This window comes from Miscanthus floridulus, chromosome 6 (assembly GCF_019320115.1).
Source record: "Miscanthus floridulus cultivar M001 chromosome 6, ASM1932011v1, whole genome shotgun sequence".
Lineage (NCBI taxonomy): Eukaryota > Viridiplantae > Streptophyta > Magnoliopsida > Poales > Poaceae > Miscanthus > Miscanthus floridulus.
The window spans coordinates 107,419,312-107,428,683 of NC_089585.1; the positions used below are offsets into that span (position 1 = coordinate 107,419,312).

Sequence of the window (9,372 nt, forward strand, 5' to 3'; positions counted from 1 at the left end):
CATTGCCCGTTGTCCGCCCCCTGCTCTGCCATGTGTCTGCATGGGTTATAACAGATGGAGCCGCAAGGGGAAGGCCGACCCGAGCTCCTCCACGCGTGGCATCGGATGCGTGGACGCCACACGAGAGGTGGGGAGCGAGGCCATCAGGCAGGGCCTCCGTCGTTCTTGTGAGTGTGTTCCCCCACGGCCGTCCGGTGAACGACATTATGTCGCTTCAGCCCTAGCGCCGCCACGCACGTCTAACAGATGCAGGGGACCCTCGGCGTCCGATCCAGAGCTCCATGCAGGTTGCTGCGTGTTCTCTTCCCGCGGTAACCAATCATGCGGGCGAGATGGTTGCAGGGCGATAGGTAGACAGGGGCTTCGGAGGAGGACGCGACTGAAAGGTCCTTGTATGGTTTTGGTAATTGAGTGACAACCTAGGTGGACTAATTGTGTTTATGTGAGATACACAGGTGATTAGTCCACATGTACATATGTATGAGCAACATATGCCATGAAGGTGAAAATGGCTTGGAGATGTTGCAAAGCTCACACATGTGATGATGAAGGAGCTCATTACACATGAGACATGACATTGAGTCATGTGATCAAGGTGGAGAAGATTAAGACAAGACTTGGCTTGATGGACTGGTTGCAAGCGTGAAGGGCAAGTCGGAGGCTTTGGAGCGATGGACCGCGTGGCAGTGAAGCTTGAGCAAGACTTGGCGCCGATGGACGAAGGTAGTGGTGAAAAGCAAGTGAAGTCAAGATCGATGAACCAATATGATCACATGATGATATAAAGTGGATCATATCATTGTTGATCGTGTTAGTGCATGTGTTGCATCAACATTGGAGGAGATGGAATGGAATGCGCAAGGCAAAGATATAACCTAGGGCATTTCATTTCACCGGTCATAGGTGTGTAGCGAAGTTTGTGACGGAGTTTAGGATAGATGGCCGTACTATCAAGAGGGGCAAACTTGTTTGCATATCGGTCATCTAGTGCCACTCGAGTGATCTAACTTTGCATTGTCGCTAGGATTGAGTGGCATGGCAAGTTGAGTGGCTAATCCTTTGGAAAATGATTGTGAAAATGCTAACACACATACACATGATGGTGTACACTTGGTGGTGTTGGCACATTTACAAAGGAGATGAAGTTGGAGTTGATGTGGATCAACTCGGCGATCAAACGGAGGCGAGAAGGGTTCAGAACTCCACCGGCGGAGAGTCCTCCCGTAGAGTGCGGATAGTCTGACAGTGCCACCGGCGCCCTATTCTGAAAAGATAGGGTCTCATAGAGTGGATCGGACACTGGTCATGTAGTGATCGGACACTGGGTTCCAGCGTCTGGTCAGTAGTGGCAGTCAGCGGGCAGGCGTTGGTCTTCGACCGGACGCTGGCGCTGGAAGTGACCGAACGCTGACAGGGTGCGTCCGGTCAGGGTGACATGTGATGACGCAGGCAGAGCAGTGTTGCTAGATGTGACCAGACGCTGGTGCTGCGTCCGATTGCGACCGACTGGACGCATCCGGTCATGTCTGGTACCTTACTAGAAACGACCTGACGCTAGGGTTGCTGCGTCCGGTCAGTTCAAGCTGGAGCGTCCGGTTGTCAGACGACCGTTGAGATCGGACGAACAGCGTTTGAAGAAGGGGACACATGGCGTGCATCGCACGACCGGACGCTGAGGTCCAGCGTCCGGTCGTCCCGACTTTTGCCCAGTGAAGGGGTAACGGCTCTATTTGTTCATGGGGTTATAAATAGAAGCCATGGTCGGCCTTGGGCCGGCAGCTGAGCACACTAGAGCCTTGGTGGCTTGTGTAGTAGTGCTTGGGAGCCCTCCATCTCACATATACTTGATAGTGATCATTCGATTGTGTGAGAGAGCGATTCTAGTGTGATTGTATCGTGAGGTTGCATCAGGTGGCACTAGGTGATCGAGTTGCAAGCCGGTGGTGCTTGTTACTCTTGGAGGTTGCCACCTCCTAGATGGCTTGGTGGTGGTCTCCGTTGAAGCCCACAAGAAGCTTGTGCGGTGCTTCGGAGAAGAGCTTTGTGAGGGGCATTATGCTCGCCCCGTGGGAGCCGCAAAGAGCAACTCTAGTTGAGCGTGTCATTGAGCTACCCTCACTTTTGGGGTAGGTTCTTACGGTGCCCGACGTGCGGGCTTGGCGGGTGATGCCAATTAGCCGCCGAACCACCAAGTGAGCGGTCGACACAACGGGGACTAGCATGTTGGCAAGCACGTGAACCTCGGGAGAAAAATCACCGTGTCAACCTTGTTCTTCCCGTTGGTTTGCATCCTCGTTACACAAGCTTGTAATTACTTTCATATACATTATGCTTGTGTAGTTGCTCTTGTAATTAGTTAGCTTGTGTAGCTTACTAGTTATCTTCTTGCTTGTGTAGCATAAAAGTAGCTCCCTTGCGTGACTAATTTGGTTTGTGTAACCTTGTTAGTCACTTTGCTTAGTTTGTGTAGCTAAGTATTTGCACTCTATAATTTGGCATTAGTTGCCTTGTTATTGAGCATTGCTAGTGAGCATTAAGTGGCTTTGTGCTTTTACTTACTAGCATGTGTAGGAGCTCTTGCTTAAAGTACTAGTGGCATAGGTTTGTATGACCTTGCTCCTAGAATTGGTTACGTGAGCTCTAGCTAGCCCGGCACCTTTGTTGCTTGATTAGTATCTTTGGAAGGTGCTAGAGAACGTAGATAAAAGGGTGTAGTCTTGGCTAGACCAATCGTTTTAATTCCACACTTATTTCGGTTAGCCGACGCGATTAATTTTAGAAAAGACTATTCACCCCCCTCTAGTCCGCCATCTCGACCCTACAACGACGGCGGTGCCGTACGTCGACGTGCCTCGCCCGGGCAGGAAGTGGGAGCAGAAGCCGTACGTGACGCCGATGCAGAACACGACGACATTGCCTCGACCCAGACGAGGTGGCCCTTCCCCTGCCACTCCAGTCTGGCACCGGCGATGTAGAACACGACGACGGCCTTGGTTGGCGAGGTGGGCACGGCGACCGCGAGCAACATGCGGCAGGAGGTGCTGTATGCCATGGTGAGGTGGGCGACGGCGGGTGCGAGCGATATGCGGTAGGAGGCGCTGTATGCCATCGTGAGGTGGGCGACGGCGATTGCGAGCAACACACGGCCACGGTCTCGGCAGCGCGTTGCTCTAGCAAGCAGGACGGTGAGAGAGAATGGTCTATTTTTAATAAGGATAACTAAGATGAGAGGTTAATTGAAAAATACATGCCATGCTAGCATGTCACGTCAGCAAAAAAAATCCACGTGGCTGCTATGGGTCTGCGGTGCACCGCTTAACAAGTTTAGGGACCCGAAAATGCATTTTTCAATTTCATGGACCTATGTGGCACAAACATACAAGTTCGAGGGCCGCTGGTGCATTTAACTCTTCATTCAACATTCAACAATAAAAAAAACTCAACAACAATTCAATAATTCATTGCATTATTTATTATAAGTAAAGAACACAAGGGAGAGACATAGATTTGAGAACTCTAGAGCAAAGAATGAATATTCGCTTCTCTTAGGATTACATGAGCTATTGGCTAAGCCAAATGATGGTGTTTAATGAAGGTAAAGCGTTCATATGAGCTAATCGCTTCTCTTAGGATTATATGAGCTATAGTGGTAGGCCTTAAAAAACTATAGCGGTGCTAGTGGGCTATTTAAAACCACATAAAGAATAACTTGTGTGAATCGACCATACAACAATGTGGATGCAAATTGGTCCAAAAACTTGTAAACTACTCAAATAAATGAAATACTCAGCAAATCGGTGCATAAATGGTCCAAACATTGCTAATGTGGTAAATGTACTCGCCAATTTGGCGATAGGATTAATAATGATATAGCAAGCTAAAAGTCCCGTTTGGATTTTGATAATTAACGATAACATTTGTAGACTAATCACTAATGTTTTCATGTAAGATGAAAGGTTAAGTATAGTCCACAATACAAGACTCCAGCTACATGAAGGCCATGAAGATGAGATGGCATGAATCATGATGCAAAACAGAGTGAAGAAAGAAAGCGAGAGCATGAAAACAAGTCAAGGCAAAGGTCCCATCCTTCCGAGTTTCCGGTTTGTTTGAGGTTTTCCATTGCGAGGTGCTGAAGTGGGGAACGATAATATTCAGCATGTTCGCTTGCTCGTAAACGATCGTAAATTTCCAGCCAGAAACAGTGTTTTTCTCTCATACCAAACCAGCCAGCAGTAAATAATCCACGATCGTTTACGGCCTCCCGAACAGGCTAAATATTTTTTAAGCACGTGAGCACAGGCTACATAAATTGATAGCATAAAGGAAACATAAACCTTATTAAAAAAAAAAGGAAACGGGATCGGCAAGCTAACAGGCAGGTGGCAGCCAGATGTTGCCTTACTACTATTTTGTGTGCTTGTTTATCCAGCTGCCAGTCAGACACAGTGAAAATGCACAGGAGAGCTAGTGATTCTATACAAAATTATTGGGTCGACTTGCACATGTTGCCTTCGGAATCTTTTGCGTACAACCTACCTCTTCATGAATTCTAGACAGATAGCGACCCTCCGTCTACCTCTGCATTTCATATCATGTTAGTTTACCATCCAGGACTGCAGAAGCCTTGGACACAGCCCTTGCAACCCTGTAAATCTCATGCTGCAGCGATCGCCATGTCTCGGTTGTGTTGGACTTCTTAACCTTGTCCATGGCCGAGACGATACCAGGGAAGGCTTTGGTCCCCCAGTCGTCTTGATCCGATGATGCATATATCTGCAAAAGGACAAAAGAAGTGAAATGTTTTGTCACTGTCAGCTTCACTGTTCAAAAGCGCACGTCAAAACGCTATTTCTAGAGCTCTACTGTACTCACCATATGCTTGTACCATGGTCTCCCGGCGAGTCCTTCTCGGTTGGTGAACGCTCGTTCGGCCATCATCAACCGGTCGTTCATCTCCCTGACTTTCAGTGTGTACTGCCTTGTCTTTAGGCTCCAGTTTTCTGCTTGCAGCAACTACATACCAGAAATGAGGTGTTAAAAGTTTTAATTTGCAAGTTACACATCTGGGTGTCAAACACGTCATGTCTTACCTTCTTCTCTTTGTAAATTTTGGTGGCAGCACTCTCGAGCTGCTTGATGGACTTCTGCAAAGGAGAGAAACTGACAGGAAATCCTTTATATTTATCTACGATATCTTTTGTGCACTCCTGCAGTCAACAAGATGACACAACTCTTTCATGTATCATGATTCATAAACACAAGTATACCAATAAACAAGAAGCGAATTGTGTACATCAAATGTGAATAAGTGGTACCTCCAGCTCGGACGCATAAGAGACGTAATTGAAGGGTATGATCTCGTCGTCAGCAAGTTTCAGTGCAATCAAACCCCAAACGCTGGCCACTGGATAATTATGCAAGGAAAATTAATTTGCATGCACTTAGGATAAACTTGAAAGCTTTCTTTAAAAATAGATGGTTCAGTACCTGCAACATGCCTGTGGAACAAGGGGTCTCCAAACCTCTCCACCCAAACATAATCATCATACAGCGAGTGGTAAACAGGGTATTCTTCAACTGCAAATCGTGTTACATCAAATGCTAGCTAAGTAATACTCCTAGTGGCTATTGGTAATGCAAAGCCATGTTTCCAACATGGTTCCCACATCCCAATCTTGTGAATTCATTGAGTTCTAAAAAAAAATCTTGTGAATTCATTTGTCACGACACTGAAGCGATAAAACAGAGAGGTGTCGATTTTAATGCTTCAAATCAGTTTCACTTACACAGTCCATAAGACATGTCGAGTGACGGGACCCCTATATGCTGGACAAATGCTGCAAAATCTGTTCCAGCACCAGCCACTCTAGTGATCTGGGGGAAAAAATGTTTTCACTTAAGTACCACAGTAGTTCTTATCCACTCACTGTTTTTCATCATTTGTTTGGACCAGATCAGAGCTATAGAACATCTTTAACACTACTGAACATACATACCGGTGGATGATATGGCATCATGGTGTCATACAAGGTTTGAGATGGTTCATCGGGATCTGGTACCTTCGAATAAAGAAACGACGAGAAGGTAAAACGGGAGTCTCCATAAACTGTAATATAGAAACAGGGTAGAGCTTGAATACCATTTTACTTGCTTCTCTGATCAATTCATCAAGTTGAGGGGTTGCACGGGGTCTAAGACCCCCAGGACCAAACACTGATATGTCCACGTTCAGGTAAGCTATAGCTCTCGAAGCTAGAGTGTCCATGTTCTCCTCGGCCCATTCAGTAGATCCTATCTGAGACACTGTTAATCTGAGCATGTGACATGCAGAGAAGGATATGTAAACCAGTGAGCAAGGAGGTACCAGGGCAAACTCTTCTGCGTCCCAACTACACAGGATTATTGTTCTTCTAGGCCTCCACCCTTTCGCTTGTAGCTTGGACAGCCTCTCCGCGATCTATACAGTGGGAGGAAACTGGATGCCTTCAGAATTTGTTTTTCGAAGTAGAGTTTCTTGAAATTGTCGAATATGCCATCAAAATGGCCTGGCATAGTCGTATGATTTGCATGCTATATTCAGTAGTAGTAGTTTACCTCAAGCATGGCTGCCGTTCCACTGTTAGGATCAATTGCTCCAAACGTCCAAGCATCACGATGGTTGCCTATGATCACATATCTGCAAATACGTCAAAAAATATTTAATTTTTATGGTTTCACGATTCCCATGTGCCACAATGCTGAATTCACTGTTGGCAAATTTGATCAATCTGCGAACCGAGGAACCATGAACTCGGTCGAACAAATGGGCATATGACATGTGCAATTCGGTGCCTTGTGTTGTGTTCTATTTTGCAGGCTGCAGTTAGCCAAAATTATGCAAATCTATACAGTTTAGAGAGACTAGTTACCTGTCAGGCTCCTCTTTTCCTTCTATCACCGCAAACACATTTTCGATGGTTGCTAAAGTCTCGTTTGCCTGCAAATCGTATAAGTCAATAATCAATAAATTCGTCCTTGAATTCAGACACCCGACAGATAATGATTGCTGGTCACTGAGGCACTCACAATGTAGGTGAGATTCAACACGGCCGGGCCGGGGCCGAGCCGGTACACGGGCGCGCCCTCGCCGCCCTGCCACTTCGGCGGAGCCACGTCGCCGCCCATCGCCTTGAGGATCGTCTCCCCGTCCCTGGCCGACACCGGCAGCGCCGGGATGCCCGGCATCGCCTCGCTGCCGTCCAGCTCCTCCATGCTCAGCCGCTCGCAGTCGTCCCCAGCCGCGCACGACGGCCACAGCGGCGTGGTTGGGTCGCCGTTCCCGTAGTACAGGGTCCCAACCTGCACGCCTGTCGGCGGCAGCCACCGCGCGTCGGGGAACCACTTGCGCTTCTCCCCCTTCGCCGCGCTCCCGCCGAAGTCCTTGGCATCGGTGTACACGATAGCGGCGGCGGCGCCCGCGGCGCGCGCGTTCCGCACCATGTCCTCGCAGTGGATGTCACCGTACCGCACGAGCGCGACCTTGCCCGCGACGTCGACCCCGCGGGAGGCGAGGTAGGCATAATCCTCGTTGTGGCCGTAGTTGGCGTAGACGACCTCGGCGGTGACGGAGCCGGATCCCGAGTAGGCGAAGTACGTCGGGAGGACCTCCGCCGCGGCCTCGGCGTATGGGTCGCCTTCGTAGGTCTCTTGCACCAAGGAGAACGGCCTGGCGGCAAGGCCGGGCGCCGCGGCGAGGGAGAGGGAGCGGTGGACGGGGTAGGAGAGGAGCACCGAGTAAGGGGTGATATGTGCTGGGAAGGAGAGGGAGGAGAACGCGTGGAGCACGTAGCGGGCGGCGGCCGCGTTGGCCTCGGTGCCAGCGACGTGGGGGCGGAGGGTGAGCGCGCGGAGGTGGGCGGCCGCGGTGGCGTTGGAGCCGAGGGAGAGGAATAGCGCGTGGTAGTGCGACGAATTGGTCGGCACGAGGAGGTGGTAGGACGCGACAAGAGCTGCCGTGACGGCGAGGAACGAGAGGAACCTGCGCCTCCCGGCTGCGCCGCCACCGTTGGCGGCTGTGGGCGTGGAAGAGTGGAGGAGCGGCTGCCGCTGTTTGCTGCCGCGAGAGGCCATGGCGCGCGCGCTCGAGCTCGAGCTCGAGCTCAGGAGTCAAGACTAGGAGGTGGAAAGTGACGACATCAGGAGTCAGGAGAGTACAAACTGACTAGAAAAAAAGTTTTTTTTTATCCTCGCCGTTATAATTTTCTAACTTCTAAAATATAACATTACAATTCAACTTATTAGAATTGTAATTCTGCTTCTCCCCTTAGAAATTTATTATTATAATTTTGCTTCTCCCACGTCCATGCTCTGTTCTACTGAATTTTTTACTTTTTAACCTTTTTTTCAAAAGTTTCTCATAAATAGATCTCTAACGAAAAGAATTTAGAAAAATAGACTCTTAGCTCGACGTTATCGACGCTGGTGTCGAGCTAATATGTCTCGACGGCAGCGCCGAGGTCTTAGCTCGACGCAGAAGTGAACGTGGTAGATCGGCGTCGTAGACGCTGGCGACCAGAATGCAACTCCAGTCCTCAAGCGCCGTCCCAGTCCAGACAGGCACAGACGACAAGACACGTTGGTACTATAGCAGTGAAGTTGAAGTTACCACTGTTTTTTAGTGCTGTTATTAAACAAAGATTAGATTAGTGACCGAGAGGGCAGTACAGTAGCATGGAAGTTACTACTGGCGATGCTGAATGCCATGACAGGAGATGTGGGTACAGTAAGTTCAGGGAGTCTTATCATGCTTCATGCATCGAGGTCGACGAGTGAAAAAATAAAAGGAGGAAGAAGAAGATGCGGGGGCGAAAAACACGAGCAGCTACGGAACAGTCGATGTGGAGTGATGGGGTGAAGAGTGAAGACTGACGTGCGGTGACCGTCGTCGTCGCGTGACATTGGCGGCACTGTGGATTGGAGCAGCGTAATTTCTCCTCGGAAAAGACAGCGGCTCTGATGAATAAGCAGGCCAGCAGCTCGTCTCTCTTTTTTCCTCCGGTCAGCCGGTCACTGCTGCACCTGGCGAGTGCTCCTGGTATACTCCCTCTGTCCCTTATAAAGAGTCGTTTTGGCTTCTGACAAGTAGCAGGAGAGATGAAATGAATGGAGACGGAGAGAGGGTCCAGGTACACTGCTGAAGCTGTGAATCTGGACACAAGTACCGACTGCCATAGCTACACACAAAGCGGGACAGAGGGGTAGGTCCCATGTTCAACTTCTTTTTTTAAGGTCTTATTTAGTGGGGGGTAAATTTTGAGAATTTGACTACTATAATATTTTTGTTTTTATTTAATAATTAGTGTTTAATAATAAATAAATTAGGTTTAAAAT

The 9,372-nt window shown here is 48.8% G+C and overlaps 1 protein-coding gene across 2 annotated transcripts; it reads right to left on the reverse strand.

Moving 5' to 3' along the window:
* Positions 1-4,236: 4,236 nt before the first annotated feature.
* Positions 4,237-9,047, reverse strand: LOC136458965 (probable glutamate carboxypeptidase LAMP1). Of its 2 annotated transcripts, none has more exons than XM_066458862.1 (13): positions 8,912-9,047; positions 7,069-8,662; positions 6,912-6,979; positions 6,598-6,679; positions 6,368-6,460; positions 6,143-6,298; positions 6,000-6,062; positions 5,790-5,877; positions 5,491-5,580; positions 5,319-5,407; positions 5,094-5,210; positions 4,876-5,016; positions 4,237-4,776 (listed from the first exon to the last, which is right to left on the reverse strand). In XM_066458862.1, the coding sequence occupies exons 2-13, from the start codon at positions 8,110-8,112 to the stop codon at positions 4,594-4,596; spliced, it is 2,214 nt and encodes a 737-aa protein (XP_066314959.1). In that variant the 5' UTR covers positions 8,113-8,662; positions 8,912-9,047; the 3' UTR covers positions 4,237-4,593. The 2 variants fall into 2 exon arrangements, with proteins under 2 accessions (XP_066314959.1, XP_066314960.1); XM_066458863.1 differs by having other exon boundaries at positions 7,069-8,154; positions 8,912-9,016.
* Positions 9,048-9,372: the final 325 nt, after the last annotated feature.

Bases quoted from the DNA above. Each gene is read 5' to 3' on its own strand.
- LOC136458965 (XM_066458862.1), bottom strand. From the start codon at position 8,112: ATGGCCTCTCGCGGCAGCAAACAGCGGCAGCCGCTCCTCCACTCTTCC. The intron at 6,680-6,911 runs GTAACTAGTCTC...ACGTATTTGCAG, and splicing joins GGAAAAGAGGAGCCTGACAG to ATATGTGATCATAGGCAACC. The intron at 5,211-5,318 runs GTACCACTTATT...TGTTGACTGCAG, and splicing joins CTTATGCGTCCGAGCTGGAG to GAGTGCACAAAAGATATCGT.